The 21,071-nt window shown below is 39.2% G+C and overlaps 1 protein-coding gene across 13 annotated transcripts in view; it reads left to right on the top strand.

Moving 5' to 3' along the window:
- Nucleotides 1-21,071, top strand: part of PCNT (pericentrin) — a 72,004-nt gene that overhangs the window by 23,458 nt on the left and 27,475 nt on the right. For 8 of the 13 annotated variants that reach the window (XM_039728547.1, XM_039728555.1, XM_039728550.1 and 5 more), the window contains 16 exons: nt 687-925; nt 1,795-2,261; nt 3,443-4,019; nt 4,658-4,891; nt 5,855-6,019; nt 7,657-7,791; nt 8,374-8,525; nt 9,798-10,012; nt 10,456-10,682; nt 12,055-12,217; nt 12,680-12,823; nt 13,167-13,205; nt 16,911-17,140; nt 17,575-17,694; nt 18,231-18,251; nt 20,339-20,566. In XM_039728547.1, coding sequence (XP_039584481.1) covers nt 687-925; nt 1,795-2,261; nt 3,443-4,019; nt 4,658-4,891; nt 5,855-6,019; nt 7,657-7,791; nt 8,374-8,525; nt 9,798-10,012; nt 10,456-10,682; nt 12,055-12,217; nt 12,680-12,823; nt 13,167-13,205; nt 16,911-17,140; nt 17,575-17,694; nt 18,231-18,251; nt 20,339-20,566 — 3,356 coding nt within the window. The remainder of the gene's footprint in view (nt 1-686; nt 926-1,794; nt 2,262-3,442; nt 4,020-4,657; nt 4,892-5,854; nt 6,020-7,656; nt 7,792-8,373; nt 8,526-9,797; nt 10,013-10,455; nt 10,683-12,054; nt 12,218-12,679; nt 12,824-13,166; nt 13,206-16,910; nt 17,141-17,574; nt 17,695-18,230; nt 18,252-20,338; nt 20,567-21,071) is intronic. The other 5 variants (XM_039728557.1, XM_039728552.1, XM_039728558.1 and 2 more) reach the window with 3 other exon arrangements.

The raw sequence follows: 21,071 nt of genomic DNA, 5'->3' as shown, positions 1-21,071 counted from the left end.
CATTGAGCTGCACCTCTGAAGATGTGGTGACCTGAAGTTGTTTATTCTGTAGTAAAAACTACTAGAACTGTGGAGCAGTTCCTGCAAGGAGTTGATCAGGTTTCCATTTTTGATGACTAGAAGGGCACAGTCATACAAACATTTGGGCCAACAATAGATAACCTAGTTAGCTAATTTAACACACATGGGTATAACTGTACTCCACTGTATGGTGGCTAAAAGGATTAGTAGAGCTTTTTTAATTTGCACTTCTATTTCTTATCTTCAATTATTTATTTTTAATACTAGAGAGGATATCAAAACTGCTTAAATTAGAATGTTTAGAGATTGCTTTGTGTAAATATGATGTGCAGAAGAAGAGATAAAACTTCCCTAAATTTGCCATTACATTGCCCAGAAAGAAAGTCTGCTCCTCTGGCTGTTGCAGATAAGGAGGGAGGTCCTACCACAGGTTTTATGATTATTCTTGTGTTAATACTCATAAATTCCCAAGGTGGTGATAAAATGGAACAGACTATAAAATCATCCAGCTGAGGGGTTCTCCTTGTCCTGTATTTAGCTTGGCTACTGATAAATTGCACAGCCAAAAACATTCAGCTTTATTTCTATGCATCAATAGGAGCTGTTAAAATAAATTCCAGAATGTCATTTTATTGTGTGGCTTGGATTTTTTTTTTTCTTTCCAGAAATCACCAAACTTTGTCCCCAGAGTGTTCAAGAGGTAGCATGTCAGGTTGAGGTGGAGGTGGCCGAGCGAGGGTCTGTGCTGGAGGAAGAGCACAAAGCCAAGCTTGCCCTCTCCAACTCTGAGAAACAGCATATTGCAGAGCTCTCAGAGGAAATAAGGCATTTAAAGGAAGAGCTTGTAAAACAAAAGGATTTTTCTGAGCAAAATGAAAAGCATCTGAAAGAAGAAATGGAAAAGGTAATTTGCGCTACAGAACTGTTTGGTGTAGAGTTGGGTCAACTCCAGCCTGGTGGGAAGGCCGAGGGAGAGGCAGTACTTGAATTTAAGTCCCTGGTCTAGGGGTAGCAGCTAAAGCTTTAAATGGAGTTGTTGGATAGGCACAAATGTTGGAATACACTTCTCTTTTGGTGTAACTCTTGTACCTCAAAGTTCTTAGATGTGAGACAATTATACATGGTATTGTCGCTCTTACATGTGAAATCAGCTGTTCCATCTGAGGATAAACTTGGAATAAATGCTAATTCATTGCTTAAATTGTTGCATATTTGAATGCTTATGAGAATTAGATAGGTGAAGCTCTCATCTATCAAGCCCTCCTTTCCACCCTTTTTAAAGAGCCATGGATATGTGTATCCTTTTCCAAGCTTAGAAACTGATGGAGAAAGCCAGAGATAAGTCTTTTTTTGTCATGGAGCAATCATTTGCTGCTTTGGCTTTTGTTTTTGTGCTACATGCTTTTTATGTGGCTTTTAAAAGAAGTTTAAGAGGGATTTTTATTTATGCCTAATATGCACCTAAGATACCCATAGCTGTATAAGTTGAACTCCTGAAAAGTGACCTCAAGAGAAATCAACATAGAATACCATATTCATTTTAGAATTCTGCCTTAATTTTTTTCTTATTTTCATAACCCGCATTAATTCTTAATAGTGCATTGAATTTAATTCATGTCAGTTTATAAATGGTCATTTCACACTTAAGTTTCATTAGGAAGGGTTGCTAATGAATTTAATATTTTGAAGACCTTAAATGCCTGAGTGTGTTCACGCACTTCAACTTTGTTTTGGTGGTTTATTCTTTTTTCTTTTAAATAATTGTCTTCACAGGTAAAATATAAAATTGCTGAGGATCATAAAAAGGAATTAAGAGAAGAAGTCCAGAAAGTAGAGAATATGTACAAAGAAAAAGAGAAGAAATGGCAATGTGAAAGCGAGGCCCAGAGAATCTTAGCAGAAGAGAAGTTATCACAATTGCACATAGAACTGCAAACCAGAGCAGAATCTGAGAAGCAGAACTTACAAAAACAATTTGAACTCCGTGAAGCTGAGATGATTCAACTTCAAGATCACCAAGCTGCCAAAATTCTGGAGCTGGAGAAGCTGGTGAAAGAGCAGCAAAACAACTTGCAGCAGCTGGAGGACAGCCTTGCAGGTGCCCAGGCTGTGCAGAAAGCTCAGCAGCAATACGAAGCTGACCTGGAGGCAGCCAAAGCCCTCATGGCAAAAGAAATGGAAAAGGCCACACTCTGCCTGCAGGAAGAATGTGCACTGAAACTCCTGGAAGCACAAAACAAGTAAGTTTCCCTTAGAAGTTCACTCATTGTTAGAGTTGCTTTGTGTTATTTTAGACTTAATGGGTGATAGTGCAGCATGGTCACTTGATGGCACTGTGTGACTTACACATGTAAAGCAGTGCTGTCTCATGATCTGCTGTAGGTTTTGCTTTGTGTGAAGGCATTTCATCTAGTCTAGCAAATAAAATGTAGTCAGGTTTTGCCTGCCATGAGTACAACACAGCTGGAAATCCTATACCAGCCTTCAAAGTGTAATGGGACATGTAAGTGGAAAAATTCACTAAGGTTTTTTAAACAATTGGAATGAATGTAAACAAGCTTTCCCTGGTGAATGAAGTGTGTGCTAACCATTGAAAGCTGAGGTTGATGGGGCCTCCCTTTGGTATTCTTTAGTTCTGGTTAGATGCCTGGAACTACTGCTTTTCTTCCCCTTCCTACACCTGTTGTTTCGAGTGAATTAAGGGAAGTAAACAAGCACTTGTTGGTATTTGTATGCATTGATTCAACTTTATCCCTTCTTCCCTCCCCAAAAATATGGTCACAGAACAAGACTGGAGAAATAATGACTGTAAGAAAGCTCTGAAAGCAGTAACTTAACTTTTAGATAACTGTGGTTTTTTAGTTATTGGTGTCTGCATACAAAAATACTGTAATTACTGGTTGCAGTAAAGGGCAGTACTTCACATACTAAATCGTCTCCATCAAGCTTTAAGCAGAATTCAGCTGGGTTTGGAGGAGCCCCCAAGTGTCCCACATACACCTCCACAATGGTTTTATGTCTGTTTTTACCAGGTGTTTTTAGAGGTGTTTGTTATGACAGTTCATTTATTTGCAGACAACATATTTGAGATGTAGCAGTGTATACACCACAATATAACTGTCATGGCAGTATTTCTCAAACATGTTGCTCTGTATTTGTAAGTTAATAGGGGTGCCAGTTTCTGTAGTAATAACCAGATACTCCCAAGAGACATTGCAGAAACCTTTAATTATGTGGCTATGAAATCATCATTGTGGCTTGCTTTGAATTTAGTTCTGTGTTTGAAGCATCAAGTAAAACTTGGGGAGGCTATGTGAAGTCTATTTCTTTTCCTTGGATTATTATTTATTAGCTCAACTATTTTAAAAAAAAGGTGACTTTTTTCACAAGATTCTCTTAAATTTTCTTGGAAATAATACAGGTTTATGGAGGAGCACAAAGCAATGACTCAGAAATTCACAACTGAGCAAGAGATTCTTCTCCAAAAGCTGAAAGACAAACACGTGCATGAACTGGAACTCCAAAGTCAGCAGTTAGAGGAGAAGCATAAGCAGCAGATTTTGTCTCTGACAGCTGATTTTCAGGCAAAACACCAAGCTGAAATTGAGACACTTAAATCTACCCTGGAAAGCAAACAGCAGATTCAGCTTGAAAGTTGTGTTGCTGAACTACAGACAAAGCATCAGGCCCAAATCGATGAGCTGGAGGTTAAACACTTATCAAATCTGGATTCCTTGGAGTCTTCCTATCTATCTGAAATTCAGACTATAAGAGATGAACACAGTAGGGCTCTGGAGAAGCTACAGCTGCAGCACAGGGAGCAGCTCCAAGAGCAGGATAAAATCTATCAGGCACAACTGCTTCGTGAGATTGAGATGCTGAAATTGAAACATGCTGAAGAACTTCAGCTTTCCCAGAGTAATTTGAAAATTGAGCTAGCTACTGTCAATATGGAAAAGCTTAGAGCCATGGCTCTTGAAGCAGAAGAAGCTCATAAGGTGAGTCAGAAAGGAAAACTGGCATAGGAGGTGAAATTTCTGATACATTGTGTGGGATCACCTTTTCCTTTGTTCTCAGGAGATATTTTCACAAACTCTTTGTGCCAGCACTGATACATTGTGTGTGGCCATATTATGAGCTGAAACAGGAAACTCCAGCTGAAAATTAAATCCATCTGTTGCTTCCTGCCCCAAATGTTCAGTCTAATGAGTTTTCTGTATCTTTTCTGGAAAAGGAACAAATGAGGTATATCTTTTAATGTGTTTAAGATTGGAGGGTCTCCATTTTGTTGCTCAGACCTTCTCTCCCTGGCAGAGATATTGTGTAATTCTTCAGAAAGTGATTAGACCAGAGTAAATGCCATTCTGGAGGTTAAGCCACATCTCTAGGAATCTAAAGATCCTTCCAAATAAGTAAGAATTTACAAAACTTCTGCTAGATAAGAAAAATAAACCCATTTAAATGTTCTAGAGAGTATGTATATATATATATGTATGCTCATCCTTCATGACACAATATTGTTCCTGTTTATTTTAAAAGCTTTGATGCAGCAGGACATGTTGCTTGACAAATGGGTTGCAAAGATAATTGTACTTCTTTTTTTCCCCTTCTCTTTTTTAAATTACTGCTTACACAGGATGATCTGAACACAGCTCTTCGAAATCAAAGGCAGTTGCTGGAAGAAGAAAAACGTCTGGCTCTGGATTTGTTACGTGAGGAAGTGTTGCAGATGGAGGAGAAGCACAGGAAAGCACTCCAAGAGCTTCAGGATCTTCATGAGGCAGATATTAGGAAACATAAGGAACAGTTCTCCAGGGAGTTGGAAGAAGAACTGGGGAAACTAAAAGCACAGCATGAACGAGAGCAAGAGGTCAGCTTGCTGCTAATACCTAAACCCAAAACGATCCATGTTTTATCATAAAGTAAATTCAGATTTATGGAGCTTGGAAATAGGGCTGTACATCTAGATGGTTTTGGAATGTAATAGTGCTAACAATAACAGGAGACAATCTGTCTTGTGCAGATGCAAGCAGCCACTGGTGTTATATTACACTCATGTAGTGTTTTATTACACTCATGTAGTAGGAAAAGTCCCAAACAAAATGAGCTTGATCCATCTATAACCACAGAACACATTAAGTTAAAATATTACTTACTTTTGCTTTTTCACTTACTAAATTGAACATCTGATCATGTTCCAAATAACTCTTAAATCACTTTTAGAAGAATAGATTGTCTGGGGAGGAAGTTTCATGAGTTTCCTGGGAGGTCCTAATGGTGATTCAGTCTTCAAGCACATCATCCTAAAAACAGGATTTGTATTCTGATGAGTATAGTGACTCTTCTTAGAGAAAACAGTAGGAAAAAGAACCCTAGATGACCAGAAATCTCTCAGACATTTCACTGTTGTATCCCAGGATAACTGCATTAGAGATGTGTAATTTTTGCTTCCATTTGAACAAGGGAAATCATATCTTAACAAAATATGCTTTCCCTGTGTTTCTCTCCCTTTCTTTCCTCTTTATTTTTTAATTGCTTTTAGAGAAGTGTCTGTTGGAAAGAGTAAGTCAGGAATACTCTGTTAGTCTGGCCTGATGGTCTCATGAATACAGGAGATACTTGATACCTAATGCCTGGTTGCTTATCTATTTTTATCAACCTGCTTTTTTTCTGTACTCAGCATGGTGATAGACAGCAGCCCTGTATGACCTTGAGGATTGTGAATGTACTCTTCAGAATTTGGTTTAGCTTGATGGGTTTGGTTTGGCTCTTCATTTTTTCCTTAATTCTAACACTGTGGCTAAAATATTCTGTATTCCTTCCTTGTCTGCAGCTGTATGCTTCTGCATCAGCTTCTGAAGTAAAATCTGTGAGAACAACTCTTCTGGCTCAATTTGAGGAGGTAAAATTGAAGCAGCAGCTTCAGTTCCAGGAGGAGATTGAGCTGTTGAAGTGTCAGTCAGAGTTGCTGCTGGAACAGCAAATTGCACAGCTGAAGGTAGGCTCTGGTGGAAATGCTCTTCTGAATAAGCACTGGGAGTGTGTTTCACTGAAAAAGAGCAATTGATGTAAGATTTTTGTTCTTCAGCCTCTAAAATGGCAGTCTGAGTGAGATCTCTCCCATGCTTCACAATGTTTGAACTAGAAAAACATCACTGGAAATAAAGCAGTGTTCTGTGAGCAATTGTCTTTACCTCAGGGTTGTCTTCAGGTCTGGAACTGGATATGAAATGTCCTTCAGCCAAAACCAAAACAATCAGTGGAGCATGCTCTAAGCAGCATTCCTTGTGTACATGTTCAGTTTGTCACTTGAGACTTTCTTCTCAGTGTCTGCAGACTGTGCCCTTCTGTCATCCCACACCTACTGCACATCCTGTGTCTATGTGGCAAAATATTCAGTATTATCTAAGCTTTTACCAGGTGTGTGCTGGCAGTGAACCCTTTGTCTGTGAGATAATTTGTTGTTACTCTTGTTGTTAATCTCTGCTTTCATGATAAACATCATGATAAGCATTTTTAAGCTGTTCCCTGCCTCTGGCCCTCTGTGTAGTCCTGATCACTGTTTGACCCCTCTCTGGCTGGTGCAGCTGTCTTTTGAAACAGAGGGCACAAGTGTGTCCTGCAAAGCTGCTGCAGGTATATTTGGCACTGCTGTCCCCAGCTGAACCCCAGCCTTCAGCTCACAGAAGCTGGGACAGGACTGAGGGTTATGCAGAAATGATCCCTGCTTTTTTCCCTTATGCTACCTTAATTAGCATTTGCAACACCAGAAACTTCACTTTCTGATGAAGCTTTTCCAGGGCTAATTCTCCTGCTGGTGCAGCTGTCTGTGGATTCAGATGGGTTTTTTGCCTCATGTACTTGCTAACCAGTGTTTTGTCCCAGCAGAGACTGGCTGGATCTCCTTGCAGTGTCAGACTGAGCTGTGTTGTGGGCTGATACAGGTTTTTACAGCAAGCCTTTTCCTTCCCACTCCCCTGTGTTGATTATACAGTTGTCTTCATGCCAGTCTGTTCCCTTGGTTTCTTCCCTCTGCCTCCCTAGCAGATTTGAGGTATTCAGAATTGCTGTCTGTGCTCTGACTTAACTCTCTGAGTGCTTCTGAGAAGAACAAGCAGGCTGCTTTTGTCCACAAATGCCATGTTCTAGGTCAAGAAAAGTCATCCTACCCCTTTGTGTCAGCTCATTTTTACCTTCCTAACTGCTAGAGCATGGGGCAAAGACTGGCTCAGTCCTCTGCAGAGGATCCATCTCAGGTCTTCTGCTCTGAAGTCTTATTTCTTGCCATGGGGAAAAGCTATTTTCCTGACTTGCCAATGTGAAAAATAGGTGTAGTGTATTGGTGTTCACAGATAAAACTGTACCTCATCAGTGCTGAATACAGAGGGACAGTCACTGCCCTGGTTCTGCTGGCCACACTAGTTTTGATTTTGATCACAGTTTCAGCATAATTTTGTTGTTTGGAGGTGTTGATGTGTAAGTTACTGCTTATTATTCTGAGAGGCGAAATGTTTATTTCTAAAGAATACAGAAAAAAATACAGGGGATGTTTGAGGGTTTTTTTGGTGGATGGTGATGGTGTTTGGGCATTTTTTTTCTTCTCTCAGTAAATCCAAGTATATGTGATTTATGCAGGAAGAATTTGAAGCTGAAAAAAAGGCATCACTACACGACAAGGAGCAGATGTTGATTCAGGCACAGGCTGCTCACCAAAAGGAGCAAGAAATGTTGTCAGCCCAGCTGCAGGAAAGAACAGCAATAATTAACCAGGTGTGGAGAAAATACTTTAAACCTAGATTCTAAATGTGCTTTTGGGGTTGTATTTTAGCACAGGGCTCTCTGCCTCAACGTGTATAGAGGGACTGCAGGTATAATTCTTGTGGTATGTTAGACTAGGGGGATGTTAGTTAATTCTTAGTTAACATTATGTTAATGCTAATTCTTAGTTAACATTAAGAATTTCCTGACTGGGAATGCCTTCCTCTTTCCAGCTCTTCTTGTAGGACTTGAGGGTTGAGAATGTTGGCATGGGAGCAGAATGTTTTTCTGTCTTTGCAGTTTTCTCCTAAATAATATTTTGACTTATTGGCTAGTTTACTGATGAGACAGAGTTTCTGACAAAATGGCAGTCATTTGTTTGGCAGCAAAATCTGGAGGTGGGGGTGGGTGTATTCATACAAATATGTATTTTTATTTATGTGTGATTGTATGTTTTAGTCTGGTATAGGTACCATCTGAAAAAATAAATATAAGATAATGAGTAATTTTTCTAGAAACTTGTTTTCAGGTAGAGTTTATAAAGCAATGTCTAGGTGAAATTGTTGACTTTGTGTTGTCACTGTACTCCCACAGCTGGAAAAGAAAGTGGCCTCTTTAAAGCAGGAAATAGGGGAGACCAACTCTGAACTGGAGACACTCCTTCAGTGGCGGGGCATGGAAAACCAAGAAGGAGGAAATTTGGTGGCCTTGCTGAGGTCTGACATGGAGCAGTCCAAGGAAGAAAGGTTTGTTCATCTTTGGTTGCATAATGCTTAGTGCTTTTCTATTTGCTTGTTTTCTCCCTTCTCTTAAAGAAATCAATAACTAAGCAAAATTAAGCCATCTCAAAAATAGTAGTGTTGGAGGATGATATATTGCTTTTATTTGCAGATTATTTTGAGGTTTTTTTAATTATCAATCTATTCTGACGTTAAGAGCAAGTTGGGTTTTTTTCTTGCTCTTCTTCTTTCAGTGTGATGAAGACTTTGGTGTTTTGGGGTGTCTGCTGCCTCTAATCTTGGAAAAATCTAAGAAAATGGTGAGAGGTTCTGTGACCAAGAGGCTTTCAGATGGAGTGGATTGGTTTGACATGTCAAGGGGATTAGAGGAGCTGTCATGTTGAATAAGCTTCTAGAATTCCCTCTCTCATCTTTCAGAAACTGGCTTAGTGTTAATCTTAAAACTAAAATGCGTTCATAAATAGAAATAGAGCTTTTGTTGTCAGGTCTGCCAGAACCCCCTCTAGTTATTTTGATGTCAGTGATGGTGTAGTAGTGGACTCCTTGCTCCTCCTCCTGTAGCAGTGTCTTCCTTGCTGATGCTTCCACCGGTATGGAAGGCTGAGATGCTTGTGACTGTAGCGTGATGACACTGGAGATGACAAAAGTGTTTTGTTGTGATGCCTTGGGTTTTAGCTTTTATATTTTTCATATTATGTGTTGCTTTAGTGTGTAGTTCTGAGCTTCATATTAGGGGATGGTGAGCTCTCTTCACAGAGTAGGGAGGCAAAACAATTCCTTCTCTAGCTGGGGACAAAGGATCCAAATTTTAGGCCCAAGAGCATAAACCATGGTGGACTGAAGAGAGAAAAAGAAGGATGGGACTTCATAACCTAAAGCTGTAATTGGACAATTAACTCCAATATGCAAACAGACCAGACTTATAAAAGTGAGAGACCCCGTGACCTGCTGTGCATTTTGTGACCATTTTGGTTCATCTTGGGTGTAGCCCTGGCTGGGCTCTTGTGCTGCCCAAGGTGGATCCATTGAGGGCTTCTAATAAATCCCTGCTTTATTCTTTAACTCCATCTAGTCTCTGTTCTGGGTCAGCCTTGACAAGGCATCAGCTTTGCCAGCTCTTTAAAAATGACCTGTTTTTTGTGAGTCATCTGAATGATCTTCACTGATAACTGCCAACCATGGCAGATACCCATTTTAGACTGTCAGATTGACAGGTTCAAAGTGTCTTTCAAATCAAGTGTGTGCAATTTTTCAAATGTTAACATGTTTTTGTTCTAGGGAAAAACTGCGTGAATCTTACCAGCACGTTTTGAAACTGCTTATGGAAGTGGTGAAGGCTACAGTAGTTATTGAGGACCTTATCTGTAGCAAGATTGGTCTTTGCCTTGATGACAGTCTGCCTTCTGGAGATTCTAAAGAAGCCCAGAGTATTATGGAAGAAATGGGATTCATGCAGTATTTCAAAGCCAAAGAAAACCATCACCTAGAAAAAGGTGAGTACAAATCAGCAAACCTGGATGTAGTCAATTCATGTTCTTGAAAACTGCCTTTTCATATCCTTTTGTATGGATGAAGATCAGAAAGAGAATATCTCTTTTTGCAATGTTTGTGTCTTTCAAAGCTGGTCTGCACTTAAGATAGTGTCTGCCAGTGTTCTCTCTGTTTAATTCTTTTAATAGTGCAATTACTAAAATGTTGTTAGAAAAGCATGGATAGATCATGGGGCAGGAAAGATGGACTTGATGAATGCAGAGTTCCAGGTCCTGATGCATAGCACAAGATTGCCAAACCTTGTGAAAAGCCCTCATGATTTTTCAACATTGAGTTGTTGATGGGTCCAAGTTCTCATCCTGTACTGCATGTCCAGGACCATGTCACTGCCTGATGTCAGTTTTCTGGGTGACCCATTTTGTCACTTTTCTGTGTTTTCCAATAGCTTCCTTGTTTTCAGTAGAGGAGCTGCTTGATGAAACTCTCACAGAGCACAACCAGCTGTCTCTAGGGACTGATGAGGTGTCTGAGCTGAGCCAATACTTATGTGAAAGTGTTTTTGCAAAGCCAGAATTGGCGTTTGAAAGTGAAGAAGCGATACTGAAAATTTGTCATCGTTTGCGCACTGCAGTGGAGAGACTTCTGGAACTGGTTACAGAGTCAACTAAACAAGTAAAGCTTTTTAATGTGTACAGAGCCAACGTAGTGTGGTGGAAGATGTCCTTGCCCATGTCAGGGGTTTGGAATTAGCTGGTCTTTAAAGGTCCCTTTCAAACCAAACCATTCCATGATTTTGTGTGTAACACTGAAAATGTGAAATCAGTTTTAAGGCTGTGTATTCAACCTTTCAACAGATCCTGTGGGAAGGCAATAGATTGGTCACCTGAAGTAGATTTAAACTAGGGTTTTAAATTCATTTGGTAACTTCAGGAGAAAAGAAGTTTTTTTGAGATCCTGTGGGAAGGCAATAGATTGGTCACCTGAAGTAGATTTAAACTAGGATTTTAAATTAATTTGGAAACTTCCAAATGAATTTAGAGGAGACAAGGAGATTTTTTGAGGGTGTTTTATCACACTTCACATTGATGCCTTTCCAACACTGATAAGCAGGTTCAGGAAAACTCAGTCCAAGGTCAGAATGCTTGGGGAATATGTAGATAGCAGCAAACAAATGTCCTTGTAATTATATGCTGCTTTAATTGTGACAAAAGTTGATGCACTTAGTGCATTCATAAAAGAACTTGAGTATTTCTATACTGGCTTTTGCAGTGTCTAAACTGCACATCTGGGGTTGATTGACAAGCACTGTGTGCATATGAGGATCTAATTTAGTGTGACAATAATTAGTTTGTTGGGTAAGGAAGTCCCTGATTGAAGAGAAGATGGCAAGGGAAAAACATATCTGAAATTAATCTACTCATTGGGTATTTTGTCAAACCCAGAGATACGTGTCTGTGTGAAATGTATATTCACCATCTTCAAAAATCACTCTTAGAATGAGGTGCATAAATTTACTTTTAGTTACTGATGGTGGTTCCACTGAGACATAGCTAACTTGTGGTTAAAGCACTTGCCCAAGCCATGGCAGATCTGGGTTCTAGGTGACCCTCATCAGCTGTGATCCAGCATACTTTGCTCGCTGGGGGTGTTCCTTGGAAACCTGATGATACATGGACTTCACTGTCTATTAGATGTGACTGATTCTCTTGGAGAATTTAAGTGGGTGCTTTGAATTTCAAGTGGCTCAGGAAGTGTCAAGCTAAGCAGTTTAGCCAAGAGGGAGGTATTTCTTTTATGCACAGTGAAGAAACTTATGTTCCTAAGCAGGACTTGTGACAAAAATACTGGTATGCAAGTACAGGGATTCACCAAAGGGTCTAGAGGTTTTGGGCAAAGTCAGCTTAGTACAGAAATGAAACTTCAAATCTTGGACCTTAATGCATAAATGTTATTAAAAATTTTAGGTTTTTGTTGAAATGTCTTTGGTGTTGTTGCCTTGCATGTGCATCTGAGGTCTGATGCTGGGGCAATTATTCCCTTGCAGCTGGAGAAGATGCATGAGAACCATGCCCAGTTTGAGGAGGAGTTCAGCCGCCGCAACCGGGAGACGGCCCAGGTGGTGAGCCAGCACCAGGAGCTGATGGAGTGCCTCAGTGAGGAGAGCGAGGCCAAGAACCAGCTGGCACTGGAGCTTCACAAGGCAGAGGGTAAGAAACAGAGCCTGGCTGAGATTGCAGTGTCATTTACCCACAGCTTTTTCCTCCCAATATCTGTGACATGCTTTCCTGGGTTTCTTGGGCTCTAAATCTAACATTTGATCTTACTTTCTGGAGGTTGTTTCTTGAAACATCAGCCCTTAGTAGAGGATGTGTTGTAAGCTCATCTGAGGCCATCAAAGCTTAATGATGCCCATTTGAACCCTACAGGTTTGGAGACACTTTGTGTTGTGTCAGCCTCATAAAATCTTGATAATCTTAGAATACATAACTAGTACATTTTATTCCTTAAGACACTTCAAAAGCCTAGCTACACTATAAATATAAATCATCTTCTTCCTTTTTGTCACCTTCCATCGTTTGGAAGAAGTTGTTTACTGATGTTTTCAAGGTGCTTTTTCCCAGCAGATGAGCTTGTCTATGGCTTTATTTGCATTCTGTCTTGGCTTCCAGGCATTATTGAAGGCTACGTTGCAGAAAAAGCTGCTTTAGAAGAGGCCTTAAACCTGAAAGAGGAATCTGAGCGTCGTCTTGTTGTGGAGCTGGAGAACATGAGGGAGCGCTTCCAGGAGCTCACCCAGGAGCAGGCAATTCTTGGTGAGTAGAGGGTGCAGAATTTTTAGCACAAAACCAACTTTCCTCCAGCCAGGGCACATTGCAGTGTCCTCCTGTCATGGGTCAGTTTGGCTTGATGACTAATGAACAGCTCAGACTGGTACACAGGTGAGAGGCTCTTCCTGTAAAGGCAGAAAGCTCTCCAGACATGGACCAAGGTCATCAGGTGCTTTGTGGCACAATAAAGATGAAATTCCTAAAGTTTGACACTGTCTGTATTTACATACACTATCTGTATTCCATTCTGTGTTTTGGTGGTCTAGAAGATGAAATGGATTGCAATGCCCTATTCATCTTGTCCATGTGTCTGTGTTTCGATTTCTAGGAACACCTGTTGCTAATGTAGCACAAAAAGAAGGTTCAGGTTTGTAATGACAAGTGTGGAGTTTTTCTTGCTGTGTTGCTGTAACGCTGAGTGAATGAATTGATATTTTGTTTTTTTATTTTAACAATGAGGAATAGTACTTAATAATTAGGCCCAACACGTTACTGGGTTTATAAGTGTCTTGGCCATAAAAAGCTATGACTTCTGTGGTGCAAAATTAGGAATATTCAATTCAATAATGAATATTTGAAGTGAAAAATATGTTTTGCTTCCATCAGGCTTAAAGTGCATTGTGCCATTGTCTTTGTATTTGCCAGCTACATTTTTTTGAGGGGATAGAGTGGGTTGCAAGCTGGCTGTGACCTGCTAGTGATACAAAGTTGGCTGTCAAAATGAGTAAATTAAGTTAAAGGGATGGGAAAAAAAGAAAAGTATTTGAGGTGACATAAAATTGAGCTAAAAAAAGTACAGCAAGAACTGAAGGATATCTAAGGGAGATGAGAGAAATGTAACTGAATGGATTGGTAGGTCAGAAAAAATAAAAGCAGAATGGTAGGGAAGGAGAATGGTAGAGAAGGCTACCAAGTAAAGAAATAAAAGAAGAAACCAGAAATAAGCAGGAAGGATCCTTAGAGTTACACACTAATTTTGGAAGTCAAGTGCTGTAGTCAAATTTATAGATGTCAAATTGAAAGCAATTTTTTTTCCTCCTGAACTGAAGTTTGCATACTAAACTCCTGAATGCCTAACATTTAGATCTGGTAAATTCATAGTTCACATTATTATTTTGTGATCTACTTGAAATATAATTCTCCTATTGTGTTTTAGATTAATTGTATTTATACACATGTATATATTCATAGATTCTTGCATAGTCACTGTTTCTTGTTTCTGGACTTTTTCTTTTCCCTAGAGAGTGTGAGCTGAGTAAACCAAATCACTCAGGTGAATAAAAAGTTATGTAGGTAAATTCCTGTTAGAGTCAAAAAGCTGCACTGAGTTTTCCTACCCATTACTGTATCTTTATTCCTTCTGTCCATTCACATCTCCCTCAATCGCTATTTTTAATTAACCTATTTTTGGTGTCCACCTCACTGTCCTGAAATTTGCTGCTGCCCTCTGTAGAGCCGAGTTGGTTATGGTGTATTTTAGGATTGACATTCTCCCAGGAGCTGCAGCCCAGCTCTTGCCAGCAGCTCCTTAGAACTTGAGCAGTTCCTTTTGCTGCAAGGGCCAAGTGCTGAAATCCATCCCCTTTCCCTCACCCCAGTCATCTGTAGTACTTTTCCTCAGGTTTGGAATTGTTTGTAGTATGTGGAAAACATGATAAATATAAATCATATTGTTTGGAGCTGATTGACATAGGTTTATTCCTTGAAAAGCTGACTTCTCCTGTTTTCCATGTGGAGTACTAATGTGAGTAGAATGGCCTTGCTAATTAAAACTCTTTTGGAATGGAGCTTGGCATTTGCTAATGATCTGGGGAGTGGGAAGGAGTGTGCTGGGGCCTTTCCCAAGGGGAACTGCATGATGTGAAGTAGCATTAATAAAATAGGTTTGTCTCTACAAAGAAACAAATTTGTGAGCTGGTGATCTGTTGGTGTGTTGCTTGAAATTCTGTTTATACACTTGAGGAACATGTGCTTAAAAAAAAAAAAAAGTCAGAAAGATTGAGCTTAGAGGTTACCAAAATTTGACACCTGCTTTCTATGAAATACTGCTGATTCCAGGTAAAATCTGCTTGCCTAATTATTTTTTTCAATTAATTTGCATTTCTGTCTGAGGAGGTGACTGTGACTGTGTCGGTCAGTGTTACCTAATCAGTATTTTGTTCCTCTAAAAAGCACTAGTGTTCCTCTGGAAGCTAAAAAAGAAGCCATCAGCCAAGTTTCTTGGGATGTAGGAGGCAAAATTCTTGTACTTATTTTCCCAAATACCAATTGTTTTTTTTTTCAGGGTCAGTCTAAATCCATGACCCTTCCTTTGGGTGCCCAAATATCTCTAGCAACTGACCTTGCCCTCCTCTCTGCACCATGTGTTAGTAAATACACTAGAGTACTATTTTATTCGCATTATTCCCATCTCCTGCTTGGCAAAAGATCATCTCTGTCATGCACCTATGGCTGGGATTGGATGTCCTAATGGAATTCAGATATTGTTGAGTATTGTGGGTTTTTTCTGTTGCATTACATGGTACATGTAATATATTATATGTATAATACAGCTCCAAGGTGACTGGGAGAGAAATTAGGGCAGAGTTTTCGCTTCATGCATGCTGTCAGAGCCTGAGTTACATCCACAACCAAATGAACTTGTGATTATTTTAAAATAAAATAGAAAGTGGGGAGTGTGGCACAGTGATTGCACTGTGGTTATTATGTAGGCTATAATTAGTGCTTGGAGTGAAATGTAGTTGGAGTGTAACTGTAATCTACAACAGGATTGCTGTGGAGCTCCAGAGCTCACGTAGTCCATGTTTTTGTCCCAAACTTTCTTTCTTTCTCTTTGTCTGGCTTTTTTTTTTCCCAGAGCCAATGAATTCACAGACTCCTCATTGTTTTCCATTATCCTCGCTGTGGTGATGTTTTCCCCAATGTGTACTGTAAATGTTGCATTATTCCAAGCCTGTCACACTTTTCTTTTTATACATGAATATGGAAATTTTCATGATTTTTTGCTTAATATCAAGGGTCTGGAAATGTCATTAAATATCTGTGGATAATGAAGCCCTAGAAGAGATGTTTGTTGTAGGTAGGCTGTGGTAGCAAAGATTTGTAAGAGCGGCTTGTAATGACATTAGGTCAGACATCATATGCATTGTATGGTTCATACTTCAGAAAGGGAATTGTCTCTCCTGGAAATTGGGCTGGATGATTTCTTCAGGTCCTTGTTGCATCACAGACTTACTTTTAATCTGGAAACCAAAAATGTTTGAGGAAAATAATGCTACATTTGAAAAGTAAAATCACAAGCTGTTGCAGGGCCTTGCTTTGATGCAAAATAGACAAGCTTTTTTTCATGCACAGGTTACTAACTATATTCACAATTAAAGTAGCTTTTCTCCAAGAATGTTCACAGTTTTGGTCTCCTAAACAATGTATTCAGTGCATTCAACTGATTGAAAATGCAGTTTGTAGCTGTAAATTAACTCTTGATAACTTAAATAATTTTAGCTATGTGCACTTCCCTTTTTTGGTATTTCTTTTTCTGCATAGGGGAAATATGTGCCATCTTTTTTTTCCCAGGTGTTTTCTTCCCTTTATAACCTCAGAACTGGACTGATTTTCTGTAAGCATGATTTTTCTCTGGGTTTTAATCGCTACTCATGTTCAGAGAAGTACATTTACTTGAATTTTGTTTTTTCATAGCAGCTGCCTTCAGGGTCAGGCTGAGCCTAGTGGCCCCTGGAAAGATGGTCTGGGTGCTGACTCTGCAGTAGAGATGGCAGGAGCCATGGAGAAGCTAGCCCAAGACTGGATATTGGATGGCTAAGAAGGATCTTGGCATGAGAGTTTAGAGGAACTGAGAATTCTGTATTGCATGGCTTGATCAAGGAGAGATTTGGGACAGAAGGGTGGCAAGGATTTAGGGTAGAGCAGTATAAGATGTCTCTTAACAGCTCACCTCGGGAATAAATATTTTTCCTTATTTTGATGCTAAAATACCCAAATTTAATCTCATCCAAAATATTTTACTTTTGTACCCTCCGCTGACAACTTTTATTATTTTTGTGTCCTTACTCAGGTCTACTCAAGGAAGTAGAATTTTTGTCCAAGGAGAAACTTGAGCTTCAGTGTCAGGCAGAAAAGGACCATTCCAACTTGCGCTCTCAGATGAAGGTGTTGGAGGTGGAACTGGAAGAGCAGCTGCAAAGTAACCAAGACCTGGCTACAAAGTTACTGGAGATTACTGAATTAAAACAGCAAATTGAAGTTCTTGAAAAGCAGCTTAAAAACCAGAGGCAGTTCATGGATGTAAGTAAGAGAGAGCATTTCCATGGGTTTGGAGGTGAAGAATTCTCATCCTGGTTTGAGACATGGAAGGTGGTTCCCAAAATGGGCTCTATTTTTAGTTTTGGTTGAAATTAAGCCCTTGGTGTGCTAGTCTCATGAAAGAATAAAAAAGTTAAATTTTCTATTCAGTTTTTGTAGTATTGCAGGGTAATTCTTCCTTTTTATTAAATGATAATTGTGGTTTATATGTATGTTGTAGTCAAAAAAGGTGCTTTTTCTTTTTTTAATTTCCCTATCACTGTAGATATGCTTTGATATGCTAATTAATTATTAATAATTAGTTAATTGTTCTTTAAGAGTTTCTTCACCACAAAAACAAACCCTAACTATTCTTGTACTCAGGATTGTAATGAAATCTTCCAAAATATTTTGATTCTGTCTGGCTGGGTTTACAGGAACAAGCCATAGAAAGGGAACATGAGCGCGATGATTTTCAGCAGGAAATTCAAAAATTGGAAGAACAGTTAAAACTGTCAGCAAAATCACAGACTTCAGGACAATCCAGAGAGCATAGGGTGAGTAAAATCAGACTTGGTGGCAACAGAGTTTGTTTAATTACAAATAATTATCAAAACTGTATGTTCTTGGGGGTCTGGCTCATGGGAGAGCTTTTTTCCTCTGTTACCCAGAGGGCAGATTTTTCCCCAGCTGATTGAACTACATTTAGGCAATGAGGCTGCACTTGTATTATTTGTTATGGAGATGGAGAGAACTGTTGCAGGTGCTTTACAGTAAAGTTTCTGAGTCTGGTTTAAAGGAACCTCTGGGCCTGGTTTAAAGGAACCAAGGAGGACGACACTACAGACACTGCTGTAAAAAGCACCTCCAAGAAATGACTTCTGGGTTCTAAATGTGTTTATTTTTTCCACCTAAACAATTGTAATAGAAATGTCCTTTGTCTGCATGCCTCATCCTGTTTAAGTTTATGAATGAGTCCTTGTTTACACAGTTTTGTTTGTTTGATGCTTGGCTTCAAAGATTAACTTTTGCTTTTTTTCCTTTTTGATTGGTTGTTTGTTTTGTTTTTTTCACATAAATGAACATTATACAGAACTATGAATTGATTCTACAGGTATGGAAAACAGCATGAATGCCTCTTAACTTTTCTTTCCTTTTCCTTTCAATCCCTTCTAGATATGCTTTAGCTTTTCTCCTCTTCTTGGTATGTCAAGGCATGACTTGGAGCTAAGAATACAAGTTTTAGGGTGGCAGAATTCTTGCAGGGAATGAATGACTGCTTTCAATTTAATTTTCTGTGCATAGGTACTTAGCTCTCCTGGCTTATTGCTCAGACGTGTTACAGGCAGTTATTCACTGAAACAGCCTTTTGGTATAAGATGAGAAGTTGAGGTTTGGAGCATGAAACAAAGATACTGGAATGGTGATGATAAAACTGTGCCTTTTGTTGGTGGCCTGGTTCTTATCAAAACTTGTGGTTAATTTCATTTCCATCTGTCTATTTATGTACAGTTATGGAATTGTGTACCTCAGTGTTCGATGTGCACATCCATATTTAAAATATGAATGAATTTCCAGTAAATGAATTTCCCATGCTGGAGAGCATAGCTGAAAAAATGAATGCTGTATCTTTGCAACCTCTCTCAGAAAGGATGAAAACTTACTTGGAGAAACAGACACAAGGATGGTAACTAAGCAAGTGACGTTTGTGGGCAGGGTGAGCTATACAGGCATTCTGTGCCATGAAATGTCAGTATTTGTTCACTTGTTTAATGCAGCTGTAACATCAGTAAGTGCTTAATTCACCCCAAACCAGCTCAAGTGAACTCCTGATTTTTTCATGTAGCACTTAGAGCAAGTTTCCCCCCTCTGGTGATTACTAGGTACAAGGTATGTGTAAGTGGGATTATTTTGTGAAAAGTGCTGACTGGTTCTTGGAGCTGCACTGTGAGAGTGAAGGTTATGTGGAAGTGTTTTCTTAGCTACAGGATTGCAGCACCAGCTTTCTAGCAATGTGGTGTTAAAAACATGCTTTTTATGTCTGAAATGTCAAAGTTTGGGGATTCTGATGCCAAAGCCTTGTAGCATTAGAAAGATTAGACTTCTTGAAGATTTTTCTGTACCCAAAAGCTTTCCTGTAAGACCTGTGTTATGGTTAGCAGTGGTCAGTTGCTGATGAGATGAGAAGGGATTAAGATATACACACAGTCAAGGAAATGTTAGTGCCTGTAAGCAGCTTGAAAATGTAATCTTCATAACTTCTGGTTTTCTTGACCTGTCTCCTACACTCTCCCTGTTGATTATTTGACTCTCTGATTTGCTCAAGTGTGTTTTCTTGCTTTAGTTATATCTGAACAATACTTTGAAGATGTAGAGATCGATGTTAATGCAAAGAATTTTTATTTCATGATGTTGAAGTGGGATTTACATTAATTCAGATACTTTCTGATAAACAAAACATTTATTTTGTAAAATCCCATCTTCCTTGCTCATAGGTATTGACCAAATTACTTTTCCATTCCCACTGCTTTCCTGCCTGAGCTTGCTTTCACTATGCTAAATGACTGTATCACACCCTGAGATAGTGTGTCTGTCACAATAAAGCTCCTAGCCTTGCCTTCACCTTGATTACTGGGATCAATGAATGACTGTTTTCCTGCAGCTAAATTCAGAATTTGTATGCTCTTCATATTTAAATGATTTTTGCAAAGTTAAGTACCTGTCCTATGTTGACTCCTGGGAGTCTTTTTGATGACATATTTATCCTTCAGTTCCTGGTATCTTCCTCTAAACTGGAATTCCTTGGAATACTGGAAGAGGGTTCTGAGGTTACAGGAATAAATACAATGCTATTATTAATAACTCATGTAGTCTTGGTGGGTTTTTAATCTGATAACCAACTAACCCCATCACCAAAACTCTCCTTTGAGAGTATACCTTCATCTAGTACTTTGAGAGTACTGCAGATGTTGAGAGAGTAATCAAACATGTATCTAAGAGCTGCTGCATTTGGAAAACAAGATTTCAGAAAGCTAACTTTTTCTTACTTTCTGTGCATATTTAGTTTTATTTTCACCTGAGATTTTAGCACCGCTTTAATCCGTAGTAAAACCTCCTTCAATGTGAAATTACTCTTGCTTTCAAGTGGCAGGAAGTTTGTTCATATTGCCTGAATATCTGTATACTGTGATTCCTGTGTAGGTAGAATCTTTGCAAGCAGAAATAAAAGAGAAGATGGATGATTACAATAAACTGTTACTAGAAAAGGAGCGAAAACACCAAGAAATTGCAGCTCGTGATAAAGAGATAGAAAATCTTTTAGCACAGATCCAAGAGCTGAAGGTCAGTGGTGCTGAGGTCTCAAAGACTGTACAGAGCTTGGAGCAACAGCTGCAGAAAATGAAGAAAGTGGAAACTGAACTGAAACAGGTAATTTTAAAATCCTTAATTTAAATGGGGTTGGCACTACACGACAGTGGCTTTAAGGGGGCTGTCAGTAGTGTTTGTGAAGCTGTCTGGCACCCAGTGCTGAGTTAAACTGGTATATTAATGGCACATATCACAGCCACAGTTTTAATCTCTGGTTCTGCAAACTCTAAGTCCATTATAAGCACTTACTTACTACTTGTAAGTGGTGTGTACTTAGATATTACTTGTAAGACTTAAATAAGACTCAAAGTCCTACTATGAAGGCTGCTTTTAACAGTTGACATGTTTGCTGCTTCAGAGTTGCTCTTGAGGTTTTCTGGAATCTTCTGAGAAGGTGTTGTTACTGAATATCATACACTGAGTTTTTAATAAATACCTGTGTTTAAAATCAAATTATCTTAATCTGTAGCTCTTCTTGCTCTGGGTCTTAAGCCAAATCTGTTTGCCATAGTCCAAAACTTCTAGCACTTTGTTACTACTCCTGAGTTATTCACAGCCTAGAGTT

This window comes from Passer montanus, unplaced genomic scaffold (genome assembly GCF_014805655.1).
Source record: "Passer montanus isolate IOZ18808 unplaced genomic scaffold, ASM1480565v1 scaffold66, whole genome shotgun sequence".
Classification (NCBI taxonomy): domain Eukaryota; kingdom Metazoa; phylum Chordata; class Aves; order Passeriformes; family Passeridae; genus Passer; species Passer montanus.
The sequence above is the reverse complement of the archived record's forward strand: the minus strand, read 5'-3'. Positions and strand labels throughout refer to the sequence as shown.